Source organism: Tupaia chinensis, unplaced genomic scaffold (assembly GCF_000334495.1).
Source record: "Tupaia chinensis unplaced genomic scaffold, TupChi_1.0 Scaffold000605_1, whole genome shotgun sequence".
Lineage (NCBI taxonomy): Eukaryota > Metazoa > Chordata > Mammalia > Scandentia > Tupaiidae > Tupaia > Tupaia belangeri.
The window spans coordinates 3,400,820-3,428,534 of NW_006160123.1; the positions used below are offsets into that span (position 1 = coordinate 3,400,820).

General features: G+C 41.8%; 1 protein-coding gene across 1 annotated transcript in view; it reads right to left on the reverse strand.

Moving 5' to 3' along the window:
- Positions 1-27,715, reverse strand: part of BUB1B (BUB1 mitotic checkpoint serine/threonine kinase B) — a 68,007-nt gene that overhangs the window by 21,670 nt on the left and 18,622 nt on the right. The window contains exons 5-10 of the mRNA XM_006158702.3: positions 19,830-20,026; positions 15,564-15,733; positions 12,622-12,836; positions 12,357-12,448; positions 8,737-8,966; positions 342-457 (exon numbers count right to left, since the gene is read on the reverse strand). Coding sequence (XP_006158764.1) covers positions 342-457; positions 8,737-8,966; positions 12,357-12,448; positions 12,622-12,836; positions 15,564-15,733; positions 19,830-20,026 — 1,020 coding nt within the window. The remainder of the gene's footprint in view (positions 1-341; positions 458-8,736; positions 8,967-12,356; positions 12,449-12,621; positions 12,837-15,563; positions 15,734-19,829; positions 20,027-27,715) is intronic.

The following is a 27,715-nucleotide window of genomic DNA, read 5'->3' on the forward strand; positions in this document are numbered from 1 at the left end:
GAGAGGTTTTTGCTGTAGGGCACGTGCGCTCGCCAGAAGACAGAGAGAGACAGAGAAACAGAAAGTGAGAAATCATCCCCCAGGGGTGATGGTCATGCTGCAATCCCTTCTCCTCCATTCTCTCGGGATCTTGGGCACACACGCACACGCGCCCGGTGTGAGTTTAAGCCACCGGGTCTGGGACTTGAACCACGGTCGACTACGTGGGAGTCCAGCGACATAGCCATTATGCTAACTGCTAGTCCCCAGGGATTTGGGATATCTTTAACCTTCTATATTTCTATATTGTATAAATGTGTTTCAACAGATATTAGTTTTACGTATTCAAAAAAAAAAATTACCTGATCATCTCCTTTATCCTGCTGAGTAGAAGTTTGTATTTCTTTTAGCTTCTTTTCCATCTCTTCGATCTGTTTCTGCATTTCTGCTCTTTTCTTTGCACTGGTCAATAGCTCAGCTAGAAAGAGTAAAGTCAGCTGAGTAAAGTCAGCATTACTCCTTACAGAACTTATTTTGTTCAAAACTGCCTTCAGAGCTCAGGTACTCAACAGATATGTTGATAATACAGATAAAAATGATGCCTATGTGCTAAGCACAACTTGGAGTTCTTAAGACATAATGTTGCAGGCCAGTAGATGGCGCAGTAGTTAAAGGTGCTGGATTCTCACATGGCTGACTGCAGAAGTCCTGGGCCTGAGGGCTTACTTTCTCACTTCCCCCCTCTAAATGTCTGATCAAACAGGAAAACAATAAAATGATGATGAGAAATAAATGTTTTTAAAAAAAGACATAGCCCACAACACAAAGTCCTTGATCATATAAAACAGGTGCATGCACATGCACACAAACACATGAATTAACAAGAAAATCAGCATTAAAAAATAAATAGGGGCCATGGGACCAGCAGTTAGTGTAATCACTATGTCACGGTACTCCCATATAATCAACGGCGGTTCGAGTCTCAGACCCGGTGGCTTAAACTCAAGCCAGGGGCTTTTGCATGTGTGCCCAAGATCCCGAGAGGAGAATGGAGGAGAAGGGATTGCGGTGTGGCCATCCCCTCTGGGGGGAGATTTCTCGCTTTCTGTCTTTCTGTCTCCCTCTGTCTTTCAGGAGAGCGCATGCGCCCTATAGCAAACACCTCTCCAAAAAAAGAAAAAAAAAAATTAGGGGCCTGTAGATGCGTGGTGGTTGGGGCACTGGACTCCCACACGGCCAACTACTTTGAGTCTCAGACCTGGAGGCTTGCTTTCTCACCTTCTGTCCCTATGGTGAGTGCATGTGCACTATAGCAAATTATTAGTAACAACAATAATAAATGAAATCATCCCCCTGAGGGGATATCCAAGCTGCAATCCCTCCTCTTCCTTTCTCCTCTAGGGATCTTGGGCACACGAGTACATGCGCCTGGTGTGTTTTATTTTTTATTTATTTTTAAGAAGGTTTATCTATTTATTTAATTCCATTTGCTATTATTAGGGGCCTGTAGATGCGTGGTGGTTGGGGCACTGGACTCCCACACGGCCAACTACTTTGAGTCTCAGACCTGGAGGCTTGCTTTCTCACCTTCTGTCCCTATGGTGAGTGCATGTGCACTATAGCAAATTATTAGTAACAACAATAATAAATGAAATCATCCCCCTGAGGGGATATCCAAGCTGCAATCCCTCCTCTTCCTTTCTCCTCTAGGGATCTTGGGCACACGAGTACATGCGCCTGGTGTGTTTTATTTTTTATTTATTTTTAAGAAGGTTTATCTATTTATTTAATTCCATTTGCTATTATTATTATTATTTTAATTTGCCAGACAGAGAGAGAAAGGGAAAGTGAGAAAGCAAGTTGCCAGGTCTGTGACTTGAATCATGGTTGACCATGTGAGAATCTAGCAACTTCAACCACCATGCCACCTACTGGTCCCCTGGCGTGAGTTAGAAGTTGCCAGGTCCAGGACTCGAACTACAGTGGACCACTGTAGCAACATAACCATTACACCATCTGCTGGTTCCAAAAGCAAGTAAATAATTCTTTTTAGAATTACTTTATTTAGCTTTATTTACTTATTTAATTTTACCAGAGAGGGACAGAAAGAGAGAGAGGGGAGGAAAAGCAAGAAAGCAAGCCATCAGGTCTAGGACTCAAACTGAAGTCAGTCATGTGGGTGTCTAGTACCCTTAACCACCCTGCCACCTTCTGCTCCCAAGTAAATAATTCTTAAAAAAAAAAAAAAAAAAAACTCCAAAAACAAAAAAAAAACAAAAAAACAGAGCCATCCAGTAGTTTGGTGGTTAAGAGAACCAGATCCCACACTGTTAACCACAGTTCAAGTCCTGGCCCCCATGACATGAAAAACATGCGGCAGTAGGGAGAGAGGGAGCCTGGCAGGTGGCACAGTGGTTGAGGCACTGGACTCCCATGTGGCTTACTTGGTTCGAGTCCTGGACCTGGAGACTTGCTTTCTTACTTTCCTTTTCTCTCTCTCTCTTTATGGTCAAATTAAAAAAAAAATACTAATAATAAATAGAAACGAAATAAATATATTTTTTTAAAAAAGAAAAACACACCAGGCACATGTGTGTGCCTAAAATCCTAAAAGGATGGAGAAACACGGGAGAAAAGATTGTGGTGTGATCATCCCTCAACGAAGGATGCTTTCTCCCTCTTACTTCTTTCTCTCAGGTAAATGTGCATACCGTCTGGCAAGTAAAGATAAGTCAGTAAAATCAGGGCCAGATCGTAGTCTGGTGGTTAAGGTTGCTGGCTTCCACATGGTTGACTATGAAGTTCCAGATCCAGCAGCTGGAAAAATACACCAGGCACATGTATATGTGTGCCCAAAATCCCAAGAAGAGAGACAGAAGAGAAGGGATAGCAGAGTGGCCATACCCCTTGAGTGAGGTGGCTTTTTTCTTTTTTTTTTTTTTTTTTTTGGAGAGGTTTTTGCTATAGGGCGCGTGTGCTCGCCAGACAGACAGAGAGAGACAGAGAGAGAAAGCGAGAAATCATCCCCCAGAGGGGATGGTCACGCCGCAATCTCTTCTCCTCCATTCTCCTCTCGGGATCTTGGGCACGCACGCACACGCGCCCGGTGTGAGTTTTAAGCCACCGGGTCCGGGACGCGAACCGCGGTCAACTATGTGGGAGTCCAGCGACATAGCCATTACGCTAACTGCTGGTTCCCAAGTGAGGTGGTTTCTTATTTTCCATTTCTCTTTTTCTACCTCTACTCTGGGGAGGATGAGTGCCTCTAGCAAATTAAAAAAACTCTTTAAAAGGAAAAGAAAGAAAGTAAGTAATGTAAGAATATGTGACTGGGGGGGGACAAGCAAGTGGCGTGATGGTTATGTTGCTGGACTCCCATGTAGTCGACTGAGGTTCGAGTCCTGAACCTGGTAGCTTAAATTCACATTGGGCACATGTGTGTGTGTGCTCAAGATCCTGCGAGGAGAATGAAGAAGGGATTGCATTGCAGTGTGGCCATCCCCCCTGGGAGGTGATTTCTCACTTTCTGTCTCTCTGTCTCTCTCTGTCTTTCTGGCGAGTGCACACGCCCTATAGCAAAAACCTCTCTAAAAAAAATTAAAAAGAGAATATGACTGGGTAGGAGAATGGAATTTAGTGGCTACTAAGGACCAGTAATTAGGGGAGCTCATTCTGATGAAGTGATATTATAAAGCTGTAACACAGATAAGAAAGCACCAGTCATATAAAGATCTGGAAAAAGATTCTAGGCCTACAGACTAGCTGGCACAGAGGGCCTAACACAGGAACAAGATCATAATGTTCAAGAATCCAAAAGACCAGCATAGCTGCAGCATAGTAAGAATAAAAAAAAATTGGGTTGGATAGGTAGGCAAGGGTTTAGTCACTTGGGGTTTTGAGAGTTAAAGATTTTGTATTGTGTGTTTTCCTTTTGTTCAGTTTTGCCAGAGGGTGTATGTAGTAGCCAGAGATAGACAGGGGAAGAAAATACCCTCTATGGGGAATGGTCACACTGCAATCCTTCTCTCCCATTTCCCCATCCTGCTTTGATCTGAGGAAAGCGTGTATGCACATCAGCATGTTTCTCAAGTTGCCAGGAAATCAGGAAATAAAAAAATAATAAAATAATAATAATAATAAGTCTTTGAGTTGGCATAGCAATCTCAAAGAGGCTAAAGAGTTCCAGGAATAGAGTCCTCAAGAGAGCCAAAAGAGAAGATGGTGGCCAAATAATAGGATCTTCGATATAGAGATTTCTTCAGTGGTACAGTTATCAGGTGACAAGATCAACAGCAAGACCATGGGATAGGTGGGGTGGGGAGTAGTAATGGGTAGGGTTGAGAAAGAGACCATAGGAAGTGTGGTCAAGGAATTGGGAAGCCAGTGTAGGGGTAGAAAGGATACTGAGCCAGGTGCTTAGCCAATTAATGAATGATTGAGAGTGACTGGAAAGTCTGAGGTGAGGACACAAAGGAGGTTCAGGAACCAGGGGAAAAAAGTCAGAGGACTTGAATGTGCAAGAAGCTAGAGTTTTCTGGAGCAAGATGATAAAGACTGGTATGGCAGTAGCAATGGGAAAAAACAACAACCTGTTTCTAGGTCCCTACTGTCACTTTCTCTCTTCTTGACCTCCCTCAGAGTAAGCAGTCAGCAACAGTTTTTAAAGCCGGTTTTTAATAGTAACAAGTAATATTTATAGGCATGAGTTTTATAAGGGTATAAACTTTACACAGATGGGAAATGACAAGTTCCTGAACTCTAAACTGCTCTTCAGAGAGCAGATTAGAAAATGAGTATCTTAAAATCCTGAGAAGCTAATATCTTTTTTGACCTACTTAAATACCACCTAACATTAGCACAGGTCCTTCTCTAGCTAGCTGACAAGAAAATGTACTTTCTGGCCCAGCCACAGTAGTGTGGTGGTAGATGCTGCTGCTTGGCAGGTGTGAGGCCGACATGTTGGATAGGTAGGCAAGGGTTTAGTCACTTGGGGTTTTGAGAGTTAAAGATTTTGTATTGTGTGTTTTCCTTTTGTTCAGTTTTGCCAGAGGGTGTATGTAGTAGCCAGAGATAGACAGGGGAAGAAAATACCCTCTATGGGGAATGGTCACACTGCAATCCTTCTCTCCCATTTCCCCATCCTGCTTTGATCTGAGGAAAGCGTGTATGCACATCAGCATGTTTCTCAAGTTGCCAGGAAATCAGGAAATAAAAAAATAATAAAATAATAATAATAATAAGTCTTTGAGTTGGCATAGCAATCTCAAAGAGGCTAAAGAGTTCCAGGAATAGAGTCCTCAAGAGAGCCAAAAGAGAAGATGGTGGCCAAATAATAGGATCTTCGATATAGAGATTTCTTCAGTGGTACAGTTATCAGGTGACAAGATCAACAGCAAGACCATGGGATAGGTGGGGTGGGGAGTAGTAATGGGTAGGGTTGAGAAAGAGACCATAGGAAGTGTGGTCAAGGAATTGGGAAGCCAGTGTAGGGGTAGAAAGGATACTGAGCCAGGTGCTTAGCCAATTAATGAATGATTGAGAGTGACTGGAAAGTCTGAGGTGAGGACACAAAGGAGGTTCAGGAACCAGGGGAAAAAAGTCAGAGGACTTGAATGTGCAAGAAGCTAGAGTTTTCTGGAGCAAGATGATAAAGACTGGTATGGCAGTAGCAATGGGAAAAAACAACAACCTGTTTCTAGGTCCCTACTGTCACTTTCTCTCTTCTTGACCTCCCTCAGAGTAAGCAGTCAGCAACAGTTTTTAAAGCCGGTTTTTAATAGTAACAAGTAATATTTATAGGCATGAGTTTTATAAGGGTATAAACTTTACACAGATGGGAAATGACAAGTTCCTGAACTCTAAACTGCTCTTCAGAGAGCAGATTAGAAAATGAGTATCTTAAAATCCTGAGAAGCTAATATCTTTTTTGACCTACTTAAATACCACCTAACATTAGCACAGGTCCTTCTCTAGCTAGCTGACAAGAAAATGTACTTTCTGGCCCAGCCACAGTAGTGTGGTGGTAGATGCTGCTGCTTGGCAGGTGTGAGGCCGACATAGGAGGCCAGAGTTCTCTTCCTAGCCCACCCTGAAAGCGGAGTGCAGGCATGTGCAAGTGCAGGCCTGGCTGTTCAGGAGGACCAGGCAGGAGGATCAAGATTTAGAGATCCTGTCCAGAAAACAAACAAACATACAAACATTTTTTTTTAAAAAAGTACTTTCATCTTACTTCTATAAACCTGTATAGGCTAAGTTTCTCTCTAAAGCATTCTCACTCTCTCTTTCATATCTACACATGTAAATCCATTTAAAAATTTATATTTATTATTATTTGACTTTCTATAGGGCATATGCACTCACCAGAAAGAGAGAGAGAGAGAGAAAGTGAGAAAATAAGCTGCCAGGTCCAGTACTCGAACTGCAGTCAGCCATGTGGGAGTCCAGTGCCTTAATTGTCATGCCACCTGCCAGCCCCTATAAATCCATTTTTAAAATATATTACTTTAATCCAGAGCACTTTGTCAAACTTGGAAGGCTCTAGTAGATGGAACAAATAAAGGCAATTCTGCTTTACAGATGTTTGCTTTCAACTTGTCATCTGGAACCCAGAAAACATTTTCCCTCAAATTATACATGCTAGTTAAGTTTTCCAGATAGCTTCACAAATGCCACGGCCTATGAAAAAGAGCTAAACTACAGTAGAAGTTTATTCTGGGGACCAGCAGATGGAGTGGTGGTTAAGGCACTGGACACTCCCATATGGCTGACCACAGTTCAAGTCCTGGATCTGGTGGCTTCCTTTCTCACTTTCCCTCTCTCTCTTCATGTCTCTCTCTGGTCAAATTAAAATTAATGAAGGAATAAATAAAATAATAAAAAAAAAGAAGTTTATTCTGAATACTCATACATAAAGAAGCATTTCTTTTTTCCTTTCTGGTACAGCTGCTAGTCATAATGTCCAAATAGATGCAATTTATTGTTGGGCTCTCCATCTCATTTTCTGTTTTTTTTTTTTTTTTTTTTTAGAGATTTTCACTGTAGGGTGCGTGCGCTCACCAGACAGACAGAGAGAGACAGAGAGACAGAAAGCGAGAAATCACCCCCCAGGGGGGATGGTCACGCCGCAATCCCTTCTCCTCCATTCTCCTGTCGGGATCTTGGGCACGCACGCACACGCATCCGGCGTGAGTTTTAAGCCATCGGGTCCAGGACACGAACCGCGGTCGACTACGTGGGAGTTCAGCGACATAGCCATTATGCTAACTGCTGGTTCCCTCCATCTCATTTTCTATACTCTTCCTTACTTCCTAATGCCTCAAGCCGCAAATGCCACACTTCTCTACTTTTCAGCCCTTTCTACCCCCCCTCTTGCCTTCAAGTACTCCGGACTTCAGCTTGTATCAGAACTACTTCCTGGGACCAGCAGATGGCATAGTGGTTACATTGCTGGACTCTCACGTGGCCAACTATGCTTCAAGTGCCAAACCTGGTGACTTGAAACTCACACTGGGTGGATGTGCGTACATGCCCAGGATCTCAGGAGGAGAATAGAGACAGGATGGCGGCATGGCTATACACCCTGGGGTGGGGGAAGATTTCTGACTTTCCCTCTAGCTATCTCTTTCTCTCTTCCTCCGGTGAGCACACATCGAGACTCTAGGGCAAAAACCTCTATTAAGTAAATAAAAGAACTGGTTCCCATTTCCAAAATATTCCTTTCTCAATTTCTACTAAAGCGTCCCTTAATTAAGAAAGAAAAAATAATATCCTTAAGAAATAATACAGCTGGGCCAGCCCAATCCCATGTGGCCAGCTATGCAGTCTGAGCTCCAGACCCAGAGGCTTAAAGCCACACCGAGTGCGTGTTCAAAACCCTAAGAGAAGAATGAATTGAGGCGTGGCCATCCCCTCTGGGTGTGATTTCTCATTTTCCCTGTCTCACTTTCTTTCTCAATGAGGGCATGTACCCTTTGACAAAAATTAAAAACAAACAAAAAAAACATCATCTTAGTGATTGAGGTACAACCAAGTATGTTAATCTAAACAAGCCCTTAGAAAACTTTCTTTTTTTTTTCTTTTTTTTGGACAGGTTTTTGCTATAGGGCACGTGCACTTGCCAGAAAGATAGAGAGAGACAGAGAGACAGAAAGCGAGAAATCACCCCCCAGGGGGGATGGCTGCACCGCAATCCCTTCTCCTCCATTCTCCTCTCGAGATCTTGGGCACAACACACGCGCCCGGCATGAGTTTAAGCCATTGGGTCCGGGACTCAAACTGCAGTTGACTACATGGGAGTCCAGCGACACAGCCATTACGCTAACTGCTGGTCCCAAGAGAACTTTCAAACAATTGTTTCAAAGGCAAATGATATATTTCAGGCAACATTAGGCAAAATACTTAATGGGGAGATATCACACACACACACACACACACACACGCACGCACGCACACACACACACACCCAGATCATAGCCATCTGCTTATTGCATTGGGGAGTATGAATTTTTCCTAGAATTCAAAACTTCTTTTCCCCTACTTCTGAGCACAGACTTAATCCCACCTCTCTGCCCCAGGACTTTTTGTGAAAAGTAGCAATATGAGTTCAGCTCATATACAAAGAGAAATTGTACAACCACAGAAGTATCACACAAAGTTATAAAAAATGAGGGCAATTTTCCTCAGATTTAATATAGTAGCTCAACTTTCCAATTTAAGTCAGGCTATTTTCACAAAATTGAATTAGATTAATTTACACACCTTCCCTTTGCTCTTTTAATTTCTTCCGGAAAACTTCGGCCCGGATTTCTTCAAAAGAGAATTCCCCGACACCTGCATAAATTTTCTCCTTACAATACATCATCTTCTCTTTCTTCTCCTCAGACTCTTGCCGATGGCTCTGAACCCTTTGCAGGGGATCTTCTTCTTCCTTTCCAGGCTTTCTGGTGCTTAAAATGTGGTTTATACTAGGTTCAATTTTACATGGTGTCCTAAGAATCAAAATAATTATTATTCACCATACAAGTCAAAACAAATTATTTCTTATGCATTTTGACCAAACACATGAACAATATTAATAGCAAGGCTATTATTTGTTCCATTTCAAAAACAAATAAGATATAGAAAGAGGCTAAAAAGAACTTACAAGGATCATCAATAATTGTGTTCTGAGTACTACCTCTACTATGATGAGGAAGAAATTTAGCCAGAAGCTAGGGTCATCAAGAAGTTTATATTACTTATAGGTAAAAAATAAATCTTTCCTTTTATTTTTTAATGCCAGAGGGCGTGTTCATGTGAGAGAGACAAAGAGAGAAAGAACCTCCAACAGTAAGAGAGGAAAAAAAGAGCACGTGCACAAACACCTCCAGTGGTACCTAATTGCAACAGTCCTTCATCCGGTCAGAACCCTAGGCTCCTGCCTGCCACAGTGTGAAGCTGACAGGGCCAGAATTCAAACCCTTAGGCTATATGGGATCTGGCTTTCCTCTGCACAGCACCTAATTGCTGTACAAGGCACCGGTGTGAAAATAAATTTTAATATCACATCTTAGTTAAACCGAATGTATGAAAGGAAGTTATCCTATCCAACATAGCCTGTTTTCACTGCTTAGCATCTAAAATATTTAGAGTTAGGAATTCAATATTAGAGAGCTAATGACGTGATGATATTCAAGATTCTCAGAATGAGTGGTAATATACGTTTAAAAATAATCAAGCTGGGGACCAGCAGTTAGCGTAATGGCTATGACGCTGGATTCCCACGTAGTCGACTGCAGTTCGAGTCCCAGACCCAGTGGCTTAAACTTACGCTGGGCGCGTGTGCGTGCGTGCCCAAGATCCTGAGAGGAAGAGAAGGTATTGCGGCGTGGCCATCCCCCCTGGGGGATGATTTCTCGCTTTCTTTCTCTCTGTCTCTGTCTGCCTGGCGAGTACACGTGCCCTATAGCCAAAACCTCTCCAAAAAAAAAAAAAAAAAAAAAGAATCAAGCATAAGATACCTCAGTCAGGATAGGGCAGATGGCTTTTAACCTTGATTATGGGTCAGAATCACTTACATACCTTTTGCTTCCTTATATACCTTTATACAATGAAAGATCTGTTCCTTACCAAATCCAGTGAATCAGAATCTGTAACGGTAGGAACCAAGCATCCACATGCTTAAAAACCTCCCTAGCTTGCTCACCCCGAGAAAAGACTTCTGTATGAAAACCCACATGATCATCATCCTTCATGGTGAAGAGCTAATATTAGGAACAAACAAGTATGTCATTGTTGCCATTTCCACTCAACACTGTACTTGCAATCCTAGTCAGGACAATTAGGAAAGAAAGAAATAAAACTCTCTCTATATGCAGATTATGTGATCTTATATATAGTAAATCCTAAGGATACCAATAAATTATTAGATGGGCCCAGCATGTGGTAGAGAAGTTACGGTGCTGGATTCCTACGTTGCAGACAACAGTTTGAGTCCTAGACCTGGCAGCTTGAAAATCACATCAGACACATGTGCGTGTGTGCCCCCAATCCCAGGAGAATAGAGAAGGGATTTTTAGCATGCATATCCCTTGGGGGGTGATTTCTCACTTTCTCTCTCACTGGTGAGTGCATATGCCCAATGGTAAAAACCTTTATAAGGAAGGAAAAAAGTAGGATAGTAGTATGATGAGGCTCTGTCAAGGGTACCTGTCTGTCTGTCTCTGTTTCATGAAATAAACTTAGAAAAAAGGTAAGAAAAAACAAAGTTATTAGATAATATATGAATTCATTGGGTGATACAAGATCAATATACAAAAGTCATTGTAGTTTATACACTTGGAATAAACAATTTGAAAGTGAAATTAAGACAATTCTATTTATAATAGTTTCATAAAGAACAAAATACTTCCTAATAATTTTTTGAAGAATTATTTTTTATTTATTATTATTATTTTTAATTCACCAGAAAGAGAGAGAGAAAGTGAGAAAGCAAGCTGCCAGGTCCAGGACTTGAACCACACTCAGTCGTGTGGGAGTATAGCGCCTTGACCACCACACCACCTGCTGGCCTCACTTAGAAGAATTAAAAATAGGGACAAGCAGATGGCATAATTATATCACTGGACTCCCACACAGTCCACAGCAGCTCAAGTCCCGGATCAAGCAGCTTAAAACTCATGCTGGGTGCATGTGCGTACATGCCTAAAATCCTGAGAGGAGAGTGGAAAACGGATTTTAGAGTACCCATACCCCCTGGGGGGTGATTTCTCACTTTCTGTCAGTTTGTCTCTCTGTCTTTCTGGCAAGCACACATGCCCTATAGCAAAAATCTCCGTCTTTCTCTCTCTTTTTTTAAAAGAATTATTTAATTTTATTTGTTAATTTATTTTAATTTGACCAGAGAGAGACACAGAGAGAGAGAGAGAGAAGGAGAGAGAGGGAAAGTGAATCCTTAATATCCTTCAACCCAGCCATCAGTTTTTGGATACTTAAGTTGATTCCATGTCTTAGCAATTGTGAATTATGTTGCAATAAATAAAGTTGTGCAAGTGTCTTTCTAAATGAGTGTTTTTTTCTTTTTTTTTGGAGAAGTTTTCGCTATAGGATGCATGTGCTCGCCAGACAGACAGAGAGAGACATAGAGACAGAAAGCGAGAAATCACTCCCAGGGGGGGATGGTCACGCTGCAATCCCTTCTCCTCCATTCTCCTATCAGGATCTTGGGCACGCACGCACAGGAGCCCGGCGTGAGTTTTAAGTCACCGGGTCCGGGACACAAACCGCGGTCGACTATGTGGGAGTCCAGTGACATAGCCATTACACTAACTGCTGGTTTCCCCTTTTTCAGTTCTTTGCTATTTTTTTAAAAATTGGTCATCAGGGGGAACCAGCAGATCCTGAGAGGAGAATGGAAGAGAAGGGATTGCGGCGTGACCATCCCCCTGGGGGGTGATTTCTCACTTTCTGTCTCTATGTCTCTCTCTGTCTGGCAAGCGCACGCACCCTATAGCGAAAACCTCTCAAAAAAAAAAAAAAAAAATCCAAATGGTCTTTTCATCCTACCATATTTAAAGAAATGCAGATATAAAGGATATTTAAAAAACGTTCTGGTTACTTTCATTTCCACAAGAGAAAATGCCTTTGGGAATCATGACGACACCTTTGCTCCTTCTTAATAATTCTCACTTCAAAATATCTGGGAATTGGGGGCCAGCAGGTGGCGTGGGGGGTTAAGTGCACTGGACTCCCACATGTCTGACCATGGTTCAAGTCCTGGACCTGGTGGCTTGCATTCTCACTCCCCACCCCCATCTCTCTCTGGTCAAATTAAAATAACAGTGATAATGATGAATAAAATTAAATAATTCTTTAAAAAAAAATCTGGGAATCAAACTCACATAACTGGCTGTTGTGCAGTCTCTTCCACATATGGGGTAAAACTGGGAAGGACAGGGGGTGCTGTTGTCACAGAAACTGTATTGCTGCGAGGCTAGAGATGAAGAAGAAAACTAAAATTACCACAGTTTTACATTTCAACACAACGTATGCAGACCATGCCTAAATGCTCAAGAACAATTAAGGGAGAAATTAACAATACTTCTCTACTCTTTAGTCTGAAGTCTTTATCATGTCTGCAAAAACATGAGATCTAAGCATCCTTACCCTGTAATCCAAGGGCCGGCCCGTGTTCCAAGGGCCTGCATGCAGCTCATTCTCTTTGGCTCTGGACACAGGAGGTGCTACCCATGCCTGGGCTGTAGGCTTAGACAGCTCTGCTAGAGAAGCCACATCAGCATTTTCATCAAAAACTGTAATTCTGCAATTACTTCCCATCTGTTGAGGAACAGAATTTTGGAGGCCTCTGTTCTGGTTTGAAGCTAGAGGAAAAATAATAAAACTTCATGTAAAATCTGTAATTATCACCCTAGATACCCCAAATCAAGGAGACGACTTCTACTATCATAGAATCCAAGAGAGACTTTATAGGGGTCAGATGGAGACACAGAGGTAAAACACTACACTCCGCAAGGTAGACCACAGGATGTGGCTGCAGGTATACATCAGAGATCTTCCCCAGAACACCAAGCATGTGTGCACACGATCCAGGCTAGTGGAGGCTTGGGGTGGACGGTGGCATCAAGCCCCTGATGGGAGTGTTGTTTCTGTCTCTCTTTCACTTACACAGAAGAAATGAATACTATAAAAAAGAAATTTGGGGGCCAGTCTGTGGCATAGTGGATAAGGACGACTGTGCAGTTTGAGTCCCAGATCTGGTGGCTATAGAGACACACTGGATGCACACGTGTGTGCCCAAATCCCAAAAGGAGAGATGGAGGAGAAAGCACTGTGACATGAATATCCTCCCCAGAGAGTGATGTTATCACTTTCTCTCTCTCCCTACCCCTTCACCCCCTCTCTCTCCAGCTGGAGTACATGCTCTCTAGTAAATTTTTTTAAGAGGTCCAGCTGGCGAGCTGGTGGCATGTTGGTTAGGGCAGCTGGATCCCACATGGCCAACTATGTGGTTCAAGTCTGTGACCTGGTGGCTTGAAAACCATATGCATACATGCCTAAAATTCCCAAAAAAGGGAGAGATTGAAAAGGAATTACGGAATGACTGTCCTCTACAGGGGTGCTTTCTCTCTTTCTCAACTCTCACTGGTAAGCACATGTGTCCTCTGGTAAATTAAGAGAGAGATTTTTAATAATAATCCAACCTAACAATTAATATTTTTAAAGTCTTGGGGGCCAGCAGGTGGCGTGGTGGTTAAGGTGCTAGACACTCCCACATGGCCGACCACGGTTCGAGTCCCGGATCTGGTAACTTGTTTTCTCACTTTCCCTCTCTCTCTGTGTCTCTCTCTGGTCAAATTAAAAAATAAATGAGTGGATAAATAAATAAATTTAAAATATATATATATTTTTAAAGTCTATTTGTTCCATGAGTAAGAAAGATGGAGTAGGATGAAGGATCTCAATAAAGATCCACCCCCAGCCAGACCAGACCATGGACATACAGATGCACAGATATGCAGGGAGGTCTTGGGATGCAAATTTGGAACCTTCTCAAGGGTCCAGAATCAGTGTTGCATTACCACTATCCTACCATCTGGCTGTAAATCAGTTATGGTTTTTTTTTTCCATTCTGGACTTTTTTTTTTTAAATTTGCCAGAGGGTACATGCACTCCCCAGAGAGAGGGAGAAACAAGAAAGCACCCCGCACAGGGGATGGTCACAAAGATTCCCTTCTCCTTCATTTCTTCCTTCCTTTGGATTTTTGGGCACGCATACATATGTGTCCAGTACGCTGTCCAAGCCATGAGGTCCAGGACTCAAACTGCATGGTTGGATATGTAGGAGCCAGCCTCCTTAACTGCCATGCTATGGGGCTGGCTTGCCATTCTGTCTTTGTGACTTATACTCTCCCTCCTTTCCGCCACTTCCAATCTTTTATTCATAAACTGCCAAAAAAAGAAATTCTACACATTTTTTAATCATCATTATAACATTGCCTAGTTTTATAATAAACTAACCTAAGTCTTTATTCTTCAGATTTTCCCTCAATGGATATTAGCAGAGATGGACTAGAACTAGCAAATACAAAATCAGCTCATTGATTAGGGGTGTCCTCTGTTGCAGGACTGGTTATTACGTTTAGCTTCATTATAATCTGAATGAAATATCCGTTCAGACTATCCAAGCCCTATTATACTAATTCTAGGATTGCCAAGCAACATTCTGCTATGGTAAATTGGTATCACAAAAGGGATAAGAGACTTTAAAAAACCCAGTCTGTTATACATGTTTAATTACTATTTTTAGTTAATAAAAATTTGTTTTTCTCTGTATCTTCTGTCCATTTTTGCTGTGAACCTAAGCTACTCTAAAAAATGATCAATGCTGGGAACCGGCAGTTAGCATAATGGCTATGTTGCTGGACTCCCACGTAGTCGACCACGGTTCGCGTCCCGGACCCGGTGGCTTAAAACTCACGCCGGGTGCGTGTGCTTGCGTGCCCAAGATCCTGAGAGGAGAATGGAGGAGAAGGGATTGCGGCGTGACCATCCCCCCCTGGGGGGTGATTTTTCGCTTTCTGTCTCTATGTCTCTCTCTATCTGTCCGGCGAGCGCACACGCCCTATAGCAAAAACCTCTCAAAAAAAAAAAAAAAAAAAAAGATCAATGCTAACTGGAAAAAAAATAGCTTATTGTTGATCACCTTGGAGTGTACAAAGAAAGTCTAATTTCTGGTCCCAAGAGGCGGAAAGCAAGATTCGTTATCATGTTATTATCACTGTGAGACTTTGGTGTTAACATGCTTTACTTTGCCAATATCTTCTATATTACTACATGTCTTCTTTCAACTAACAATTAAACTAAAATAACTGCTGATATTTCCTAAACATAGGGTCTTTCTTAAGTCTCAAAGTGACTGACACATCTTGGTTTTACTGACCACTGTGCTATTAACTCTCCTTTGAATTTCTTCTTCTCACTACCCAGTGCTCAGAAACCGATGGTGTCCCCATAGATATTATGTGTTATCTTCTTATGTAATATCCCTATCAGAGGCTAAGGATTTCCCAAACATTTGGCAAACTCACGCTTGAGAGCACCTCCCACACGACTGATTGGAGCTCTTGCTGTCTTTTTCCCTTTGCTCTTTAGTTCGGCTAACGTGCTTCGCTGTGGTACAGAAGATCCAAAATCCTCCTCCTCTTCATCTTTCTCTAGTGCCAACAGAGTCTGCCGAGACACTCGAGCTTGAAACTGTCTAGAGTAAGAGGACAATTAACTTTTGGTGAGATAACCACTATTCATCAGATTCAAAATTTCTAAATTTGTGGGCCAGTCCTGGGACACAGTAGTTAAGTCCTGTGCATAGGGAACCAGATCCCAGGGGGCTGAGCACAGTTGGAATCCTGGTCCTGGTGGCCTGAAAAACATGCCAGGTGCATTTGCTTACAGGTCCCAATTCCTGAGGGATGGGGAAATGGAAAAAAAAGGACTGTGGTGTTACAACACCATGTGTGTGGGGAGGTAGGGGTTTTCTCTCTTTCGGGGGGAATTTCTCTCTCTCTCTCTCTCTCTCTCTCTCTCTCTCTCTGAGTGTGCAAGTACCCTCTGATAATTAAGAAAAACTGTCTAATTTGTTAAAACAAAGAGGTAGAATAGGCTAAGAGAAGAATGACAGAAATATCCCAAAGAAAGTGTTTATTCTCTCTAGAATAAAGACAGTCAACTTAAGATCAGAGGTTTTAGCTAGCTTCTCCTTGGTCATTTAAAACAAAGTCTGACCAATTAAAAATACTCTGAAAATTATCATTAGGTTTATCTGCGGATCAGCTTATGGTGACTAAGATTAAGATGATAGAATTTATTACTTTCTTAAGAATTATTTTATTTAACTTATTTGTTTATTTATTTTAATTTACCAGAGAGGGACAGAGTATGAGAGAGAGAGAAGAGAGACAGAGGGAGAAGCAAAGCCACTAGGTCTAGGACTTGAACCACAGTCGGCCATGTGGGAGTCCAGCGCCCTTAACCACCACACTACCTGCCGACCCCTAGACTATAGAATCTTTTTCTTTTTAAATAATTATTTTATTTGTTTGTTTGTTTGTTTATTTATTTGAATTTGACCAAAGAGAGACAGAAAGAGAGAAAGTTAGAAAGCAAGTCACTAAGTCCATGCAGTCCCATAGATTACAGAATTTATTAAGAACACAGTTTCCCGGGACCAGAAGTTAGTGTAATGGCTATGTCACTGGACTCCCACGAGGAGAAGGAATTGCGGCGTGGCCATCCCCCCTGGGGGGTGATTTCACGTTTTCTGTCTCTCTGTCTCTGTCTGGAAAACGAACGCCCCCTATAGCCAAAAAAAAAAAAGGGTTTCCCATCAACTTTTAAAAAAATTATTTAACTTTATTTATCTATTTATTTTAATTTGACCAGAAAGAGGCAGAGAAAGAGAGAGAGAGAGAGAGAGAGAGAGAGAAGGAGAAAGTGAGAAAGTAAGCCACCAGGTCTGGGACTCGAACCACAGTTGACCATGTGGTCTTTAACACCAGTGTCCAGTGTCTTTAACCACCATGCCATCTGCTGGTCCCACCCATCAACTTTTTATTATAAAACTTTTAAAATTGCAAAACAGTTAAAAGAGCATAAAAGCACCCATATACACTTCACTGAGCCTCACCAACCTGCCACGTCTATTACCATTGATGGTACGTCACTTTCTTCTCTCTCTACGCACACACACCTTTTCCTGACCCATAGGAAATGAAGTTGCATACATGACATTTTACTTTAGCAAAGCTGGCAGAAGCTTGAAAACTAAACTTCCTGTGCTGCCGCCAGTTTCATGTACGCTCAGACAGTAAAAAAAATGAATGATCTGCAGGTGCTGGTCAAGATAGAGTAAGCCCACTGAAATGCCTCTCTCACTGATTAGAATTTTTATAAAACTCTAGAAGACATAAATTTAAAAACAAAAACAAAAACAAAAGCTGAAGACTCTGAAAAGTAAACGAAAGCAAGTAGACCGTGGAAAGGAGTCAAAACTTGATGAAAAAACCAACACAGAATAATTTCCTGTTCTTTTCCTTCCTCTTTGTTTTCTCTCACAGTTTTGAACTGTTGCAATGGTGGTATGGGAATCTACAATGTCTACAAAAACCCCACCTTTCTGGCCAGAGCAAAAGACGACTCTCAAGGCAAGTCCAAGTATGGCAGGAATACTGGAGATGAATGAGCTGAAAGGGGATCTCCTAATTCTGTACATGGACTGGCCTAAGTGCCAGGCTCACTTGAGCTGTGAATGCACAAAGCAGACTCAACAGTCACAGAAGGCCAGCTGCAGGGACCATGCTGCGACACCATGCTCTGCCATGCTGAAGCCACATGGGAAGATCCTGGGTTCATGTGCTGAGGTCTCCCTGTACATGATGATCCTGGTCGGCTGATGCTGGGGATGGACTGCTACCTAAAGACCCTGTTAGAAGGACCTCCTTCTCATTGGGACCAGCAGTTAGCGTAATGGCTATGTCGCTGGACTCCCATGTAGTCGACCACGGTTCAAGTCCCAGACCCGGTGGCTTAAACTCACGCCAGGCGCGTGTGCATGCGGGCCCAAGATCCCGAGAGGAGAATAGAGGAGAAGGGATTGTGGCGTGGTCATCCCCCCTGGGGGTGATTTCTCGCCTTCTGTCTCTCTGTCTGGCTGGCGAGCACACGCGCCCTATAGCAAAAACCTCTCCCAAAAAAAAAAAAAATGAAGGACCTCTTTCTCATGGAAGAAATAAATACATAAACTTAAAAATAAAGAAAAGGCACAGAAAGGGCTTTGAAAACTGACTGATAATTAAAAAACCACTGCCCAAGTCCCAGATTAAACCTTGAGCAGGACATACTGGGACAAACCCAAAGCAGCATAGAAAAGGTCTTAAGAAGTGAACTGGAGACCAGCAGAGAGCATAATGGTTACGTTGCTGGACTCCCACATAGTTAGCCACAGCTCAAGACTCAGACCTAGCCAACTTAAAACTCACGACGGGTGCGTGTGTGTATGTGCCCAAGATCCCAAGAGGAGAATGAAGGTGAAGGGATTGTGGCGTGGCCACTCCCCCTGGCGGGGGATTTCTTACTTTCTGTCTCTGTCTCTCTCCATCTCTCTGGCAAGTGCATGCATCCTATAACAAAAATCTCTCTTTAAAAAAAAAAAAAAGAACTGAACTGATGTTGGACATCACCCATATAAGCTGAGAAACAACTTGTGACATCTCAAATTTGGTAGTCTATTAAGACAAAAACATTAATATTTTCCAGAGAATAGGGCCAGCAGGTGGTGTGGTAGATAAAGGCACTAGATTCCCACATGGCCAACCATTGTTTGAGTCCTGGACCTAGTGGTTTGTTTTCTCGCTTTCCCTTTCTCTCTCTCTGGTCAAATTAAACAATAACAAATGGAATTAAATAAATAATCCTCTAAAAAATTATATATATAAAAAATTTTCCAAAGAATGTAAATCAATGGGACTCAGTCTCATAAAATACAATATCAGCATAAATGTTCAGGATACAATCCAAAGTTACTCGACACACAAAGAACCAGGAAAATGTGACCAATACTCAAAGGAAAAGACAATTGACATGCTGATTATCAAAATAAAACAGATGAAGGTGAGCAGGGGACCTGGGTTAAGACAGCTAGATCCCACATGGCTACTTTGTGGTTTGAGTCTTACACCCCTCAGCTTGAAAATCACACTGGGTGCATGTATGTGCATGCCCCAAATCCTAGAACAGATTGTGGCATTGCCATCAACCCTGGGGGTGATTTCTCATTTTCTTTCTCTCTGTCTTTGTCTCTTTCTCAAAGAGCAAATGCCCTTTGGCCAAAACCAAAACAAAACAAGCAAACAAAATCCACAAAAAAAACAACTATGAAACGAAGTTGAAAACTTAGAAAAACTGTGACCCTCAGCTATGCAAGGCTAGACTCAAAAGGTTTTATACTATATGATCAACTCTACATGGCATTCTGGAAAAGGCAGAACTAGAGAGCTAGAGAACAGATCATTGTTTGCCAGGGTCTGGGGTAAGAGTCGAGAATTATTTCAGGGGGTGTGGGACCATTCCGTATTTTGATCATAGTGATGGTTACATGTCCCTATTAATTTGTGAAGATACATAGAACCACACACCAAAGAGTGGATTTTACCGTACATTAAATAAAAATAGAAGAATATATCTTTTAAAAATTTACTAAACTAACTTAGCTCACCAATCTATCACTTTATTCAGATACAAAAAAGATCATTTATCCTATTTGTTTTAAAGTGTTAAGATAAGCTCCAGAAGCAGTTTACCGGTGCTGGGACTGTAGTTTCTCCAGTGGTTCAGCCTTCCGTTGAACCCCTTCCTGAAATATCATATCTGCTTTCTTAAAGTTTTCTCTGGCTTCATATTCTTCAGCCCATGAGATGTACAACTGAGCAAGTGAGACACCAATCCCTTGGTCATGTAAGTAACTGTACATATCCAAAGGCTCATTGCACAAATGCCCCTATAACAAATTAAAAATGTTAAAGTTAACCAATTTATATTCACTAATTAGCTATTTATTATTGTGAAACAGTTACTGGAGATCAAAATATACTTCTAGCACTGAAGAAAATGAATCTATCATAATACAATGTGATAAAGACCATATTATGAGGACATAAAAAGAGAGAAAAAAGTGAGACGTTAATTTGTAATAAAAGGGGATGGTGGGACCAGCAGTTGGCGTAATGGCTATGTCACTGGACTCCAATGTGGTGACCGCAGTTCAAGTTCGGACCCGGTGGCTTAAACTGATGCCAGGCACATGTGCTTGCATGCCGAAGATCCCAAGAGGAGAATGGAGAAGGGACTGCAGCGTGGCCATCCCTTCCGGGGGGTGATTTCTCACTTTCTGTCTCTCTGTCTCTGTCTTTCTGGAGAATGCACGCGCCCTATAGCAAAAACCTCTCCAAAAATAAAAGGGGGGAGGGGTGATGGAAAGAAAAGGCTTCAAGAAAAGGTGGCATCTGAGCTAAGCCTGGAAGGAAAAATGGTCTTTCATCAGGTGGAGAATGGGAAGGGAAAGGAATTCAAGCCAGAGAAAACAGCACATAGAAAGACAAAGAAGGGAACCAGCAGTTAGTGTAATGGCTATGTCGCTGGATTCTCCACGTAGTCGACCACGGTTTGCGTCCTGGACCCGGTGGCTTAAAACTCATGCCGGGTGCGTGCGCGTGCGTGCCCAAGATCCCGAGAGGAGAATGGAGAAGAGATCCCCTGGGGGATGATTTCCTGCTTTCTGTCTCTCTGTCTCTCTCTGTCTATCTGGTGAGCGCATGCGCCCTATAGCGAAAAAACCTCTCCAGAAAGAAAAAAAAAGAAAGACAAAGAAGACTAAAGGCAGCAGGAGTCCAAGCAAGGTAAGAGTCTGGAAAAAAGACGGTGACAGGTTTTGAAGATTAAGCTCACCAAGACTGAATTTACCTGGTAGTAAATATATGTGTGTTGGGGTGAGAGAGCTATAAGCAAAAGACATGGCAAAACCTGCATTTTATTTTATTGGGTTGTCAGAAAAGTCATGATATATTTTTCTGTTTTTCTATGCAAAAATGTGTAATGACTTTTCTGACAACTTTTTTTTTGTTAAGGTTTTTGCCATAGGGCATACGTACTTAGAGAGATAAGAGAGGGAAAGCAAGAAATCACCCCTGGGAGATGGCCACACCACAATCTCTCCTCCTCCATTCTCCTCTGGAACCCCTGGGCACACGCGCACATGTCAGGCATGATTTTCAAGCTGCTGGGTTTTTTTTGGGGGGGGGGGGAGATTTTCACTATAGGGCACGTGCGCTCGCCAGACAGAGAGAGACATAGAGACAGAAAGCGAGAAATCACCCCCCAGGGGGGATGGTCACGCTGCAATCCCTTCTCCTCCATTCTCCTCTTGGGATCTTGGGCACGCACGCACACGCACCCAGAGTGAGTTTTAAGCCACCGGGTCCAGGACGCGAACCGCGGTCGACTACGTGGGAGTCCAGCGACATAACCATTACGCTAACTGCTGGTTCCCAAGCTGCTGGGTTTGAGACTTGAACTGTGGTCAGCCATGTGGGAGTCCAGCACTTTAACCACTGTACCACCTGCTGGGCCCTGGGGACCTTATAAGAGCAGATAAGCTGTAGGTAATTCTAGTAGCAAGGGGTACGGGGTCACTAAAAATCCCACACCATAAATATTTTGATAGATTTCTTCCACTTCTTTCCTTAAGGAATAAAAAGACATATATCAAAGTTTTCATCATAATGAAGTTCGCTTTTATTCTACTAACATTTCATCATTTATTTTTCCATGCTGCTGCTTACTCTTCATTATTATCATTGTTGTTTTAGGTTTTTACCATAGGGTGTGTGCACTTGCCTGAGACAGAGAGAGAAAGCAAGAGATCACTCGCCAGGAGGAATGGCCACATGGTAATCCCTTCTCCTCCATTCTCCTTTGGGACTTAGGGCAGGTATGTACATGTGTCCAGTGTGATTTCCAAGCTGCGAGGTCTGGGACTTAAACCCAATCAGCCATGTGGGTGTGTAGCATCCCAACCACCATGCCACTTGCTGGCCCCGCTTTTATTATTCTTAAGTGGCTGTATAATATTCCATCTGATAGATCTTCTAGGATTTAATTGTCCTATTTCTGAATATTTAAAGAACTCCTGAGCTGGCCTGACAGTACAATGGTTAAGCAATATGCATTGGGAGCCAGGTCCTACATGGCTGACTGCAGTTTGAATCTAGGCCTAGGTGGCTTGAAAACACACTGAGTATGTACATATACATACTTAAAATCCTGACAGGATGGGAAAATGGAGGAAAAAACTGTGTATGATCACATCCCATGGGGAGGAGCTTGCTTTGTCTCCCCAACCCCTAATGAGTGCATGTACCCTCTGGTTAAATAAATAAATAAACAGAAGATAAAGCCCAGAGTTTGAAATAAAAAAACTCCTAATTTGGACAATTACAAATAATTTAATAAGCATCTTTATGCACACAACCTTTCACATTTTACATTGCTCTCTTAAGAACTAAATGCTAGGGAACCAGCAGTTAGCGTAATGGCTATGTCGCGGGCCTCCCACGTAGTCGACCGCAGTTCGTGTCCCGGAACCGGTGGCTTAAAACTCACTCTGGGTGCGTGTGCGTGCGTGCCCAAGATCCTGAGAGAATGGAGGAGAAGGGATTGCGGCGTGACCATCCCCCCTGGGGGGTGATTTCTCGCTTTCTGTCTCTATGTCTCTCTCTGTCTGTCTGGCGAGCGCACGTGCCCTACAGTGAAAATCTCTCAAAAAAAAAAAAAAACTAAATACTGGGGCCAGCAGGTAGCGTGGTGGTTAAGGGTGCTGGACTCCCACATGGCCAACTGGGTTCAAGTCTCGGACCTGGTGCCTTGCTTTCTCACCTTCTCTCTGTCTCGCTCTCGCTCTGTCCCTCTCCAGTCAAATTAAAATAAATAAATTAAATTAAATAATTCTTTTTTTTGGGAGAGGTTTTTGCAATAGGGCGCAACAGAGAGAGACAAAGAGACAGAAAGCAAGAAATCACCCCCCAGGGGGGATGGCCACGCTGCAATCCCTTCTCCTCCATTCTTCTCTCAGGATCTTGGGCATGCACACACACGCACCCGGCATGAGTTTTAAGCCATCGGGTCTGGGACGCGAACCACAGTCGACTACGTGGGAGTCCAGCGACATAGCCATTACACTAACTGCTAGTTCCCCCAAATTAAATAATTCTTTAAAAAAAAACAAAACAAAACAAAAAACTACATGCCTAGAAGAAGATCTATGTTAAAATGTAACAAATTCTGGGGCCACCAGGTGGCATGGTAGTTAAGGTGCTGGACTCCCACGTGGTTGACCACAGTTCAAGTTCCACACCTGGTGGCTTGCTTTCTCACTTTCTCTCTCTCCAGATTAAAAAATAATAATATTAAATAAAATTAAATAATTCTTTTTAAAAAATGTAATAAATTCCTTCCTAAGAAGTCTATACCAATTTAAAATGCTAAAACTTAATTAACAAAAACACTAGTTTCAAGCTGGCCCACTTGCATAGTGGTTAAGCACTGTGCCTGGGATGCCAGATCCTATACACCTCATAGTAGTGTGAATCCCAGCTTCAGTGGTTAAAAACAGGCTGGGCAAGTATGCATGCCTGCCCAAAATCTTGACAGGAATGAAAAATGGAAAGAGAGATCAGTAGTTGGTGTAATGGATATGTTGCTGGACTTCCATGTAGTTGACTGCGGTTTCGAGTCTTGGACCCGGTGGCTTAAACTCACGCCAGGCTTGTGGGCATGTGTGCCCAAGATCCAGAGAGGAGAAAGGAGGAAAAGGGATTGTGGCATGGTCACCCCCCCTGGGAGGGGATTTCTCGCTTTCTGTCTCTCTGTCTTTCTGGTGAGTGCCTGTGCCCTATAGCAGCAAAAACCTCTCCCGTCCCCCTCAAAAAACAAAAAAAGAGATAAAATAAATAAAAGGACATCATAGTTAGACTAATAGATCCAAAAGTTAAACAAACTCTTTTTTTGGTAACCCAAACAGCCAAACTAAACTATAAACTAACTGCATACTTTTAGGGGACTGACCGGTGGAATGGTGGTTAGGAGGAGCATTAAACTCCCACATAGCCAACTGTGGTTTGGGTCCTGGACCTGGTGGTTTGCTTTCTTACTTCCTCTTTCTCTTTCTCTGTCCCTCTCTGGTCAAATTAAAATAAATAAATAAAGTTAAATAAAATAATTCTTTAAAAAATAAAAACTGCACACTTTTAACCAAAAATATTGTATACTTTTAATCAAAACAAGTATTTTCTGGGAACAAAATTATTCTTAGCTAAATTCTAAAAATCAATTAAAATAACTGACTGAAGAAATCTTTCTGGAGAGTAAAAGGAAGAAATAGTGTTGATGAGCCCATCTGTTATTTCTTTTGATCAGTCCCACAAAGAAAAAACCAAAGAGCTTAATAGATACCTATTATCCACATACAAAGTTCAGACCATTGCTAATCATTTTAGAGCTGATTATTTGAACTTGACAGCTGTCTAGAACAGTGTTTCTCAGAATATCTGTGGTGAAATGGGGCCAGTTTTATTGTGTGTATGTAAAAAATAGAAGTTACTGGGAAAATTATGATATACTTGGGTGTCCTAAAAAAGTTAATGTTACTAAAGTTTCCAAATGCTTACTCTCAAATTTTCTACTCATCTGGAATAGTCTGCAGACCATTCTTTCAGTAGCTCTGACCTACTCCTGTGCTTTTTACTTTATGATAATCTCACTGTTCTTCAGTACCAACACCAGGTTACCAGTACCAGGTTACATAAATGAGCAAAGAACTTATTCTAATGAATTGTGACTTATAATACTAGGTTGTTAGGAAAGTCATTAAGTATTTTTCTGTTTTTTAATTAAAAAAAATGAGCCATGAGTTTCCAGAAAACCCAATAGTTCTAATTAAATACAACTACAAAATGGTGGGATTAAAAGTCACTTGAGAGGTTCATCTAGCCCAACCTTTTAATAAATCACATGTAAGAATACTATATAGGCTAGAATGAAGGACAAAATCCACCAAGTATGCCACTGGGGATCAAAGTCTTCAGGCGAACCAATCTGTTTAGCATTCTTGAATGTCATCCTTCGTTATAAATTCCTGTAATTAATATCCCTAAGGTAATGGACCTGGTGGTTTGCTTTCTTACTTCCTCTTTCTCTTTCTCTGTCCCTCTCTGGTCAAATTAAAATAAATAAATAAAGTTAAATAAAATAATTCTTTAAAAAATAAAAACTGCACACTTTTAACCAAAAATATTGTATACTTTTAATCAAAACAAGTATTTTCTGGGAACAAAATTATTCTTAGCTAAATTCTAAAAATCAATTAAAATAACTGACTGAAGAAATCTTTCTGGAGAGTAAAAGGAAGAAATAGTGTTGATGAGCCCATCTGTTATTTCTTTTGATCAGTCCCACAAAGAAAAAACCAAAGAGCTTAATAGATACCTATTATCCACATACAAAGTTCAGACCATTGCTAATCATTTTAGAGCTGATTATTTGAACTTGACAGCTGTCTAGAACAGTGTTTCTCAGAATATCTGTGGTGAAATGGGGCCAGTTTTATTGTGTGTATGTAAAAAATAGAAGTTACTGGGAAAATTATGATATACTTGGGTGTCCTAAAAAAGTTAATGTTACTAAAGTTTCCAAATGCTTACTCTCAAATTTTCTACTCATCTGGAATAGTCTGCAGACCATTCTTTCAGTAGCTCTGACCTACTCCTGTGCTTTTTACTTTATGATAATCTCACTGTTCTTCAGTACCAACACCAGGTTACCAGTACCAGGTTACATAAATGAGCAAAGAACTTATTCTAATGAATTGTGACTTATAATACTAGGTTGTTAGGAAAGTCATTAAGTATTTTTCTGTTTTTTAATTAAAAAAAATGAGCCATGAGTTTCCAGAAAACCCAATAGTTCTAATTAAATACAACTACAAAATGGTGGGATTAAAAGTCACTTGAGAGGTTCATCTAGCCCAACCTTTTAATAAATCACATGTAAGAATACTATATAGGCTAGAATGAAGGACAAAATCCACCAAGTATGCCACTGGGGATCAAAGTCTTCAGGCGAACCAATCTGTTTAGCATTCTTGAATGTCATCCTTCGTTATAAATTCCTGTAATTAATATCCCTAAGGTAATTTTTCCAATCTGTTACTCAAGATATGAAAATATTTGTAAAATATCCTATGGGAAGCAAAATACATTACGCCTTAGGATTCACCTAATTTCCCGAAATTATTAACTATTCAAAATTTAAAATAAGTCCTCGTTGCGGTCAGCATGGGGCGTGGAGGATAAGGCGCTGGATCTCACTCACATGACTGGCTGTGCAGTTTAAGTCCCAGACCCAGCATCTTAAAGAAATCACACCAGGGACCAGCAGTTGGCGTAATGGCTATGTTGCTGGACGCCCACGTAGTCAACCATGGTTTGAATCCTGGACCAGGTGGCTTAAACTCACGCCGGGCGTGTGTGCAAGCGTGCCCAAGATTCCAAGAGGAGAATGGAGAAAAGATTGCAGCATGGCTATCCATCCTGGGGGCAGGGTGGGGGAGAGGGTGATTTCTCGCTTTCTGTCTCTCTGTCTGTCTGTCTTTCTGGAGAGTGCACGCACCCTATAGCAAAAACCTCTCAAAAAGTAAAAAAAAAAAAAAAAAAAAAAAAAAAACCACACCAGGCGTGTGTACATATATGTGTGCCCAAAATCCTGAGAGAATGGAGAAGGGATTGCAGTGTGGTCATCCCCCCTTGGGGAGTGCTCTTTCACTTTCTCTGGCAAACACAAACGCTCTATAACAAAAACTAAAAGTCCTACTCAAGAGACATATGTTAGCCAGGAACTTTATCAATCAGTTTCAAAAACTGCTATTTCGGGGCCATCAGATGGCATAGGAGTTACATTGCTGACTCTCACATGGCCAATTATGGTTCAAATCCCAGACTCGGTGGTTTGAAACTCTGCTGGGTGCATGTATATGCATGTCCAAGATCTCAGGAAGAGAATAGAGAAGGGATTGTGGTATGGCCATCTCCCTGAGGGGTGATGTGTGGTTTTTCACTTTCCTTCTCACTATCTCTGTCTCTCTCTCTCTGTTGAGCGCATGTGCCCTAAGGCAAAAACCTCCAAACAAAAAAATCATTTTATCATATTACAGTGATTGTTAACAATTCTAAGTATTTATTGCCTACTTTTTTCTAATTTCTTTTAGGATAAAAGCAATGAAATTAATATCTAAAAAACCCTGGTCAGGGCTAGCGATGGCATGGTAATTAAGACAGCTGGATCCCACATAGCCAGTGGTGTAGTTTGAGTCCTAGACCTGGTGGCTTGCAAAACATGCTGGGTACATGTGCATGCATGCCAAAAACCCAGCAAAAAAGAGGGATTGTAGCATGGTCATTGTGGGAAGCTGCATACCAGTGAGTCTGCCGAGGTTTCTCAGAGAGCAAACAATTACCATGATTGGTTCCCTTCCAAAAACCTGACCTTCGAAACCTTGCTCTGATTGGCCACTAGAATCCCTCAAATTTGCATATCCGGCACCTCATGATTGGTCCAAAAGCAACCAATCATAACCCAC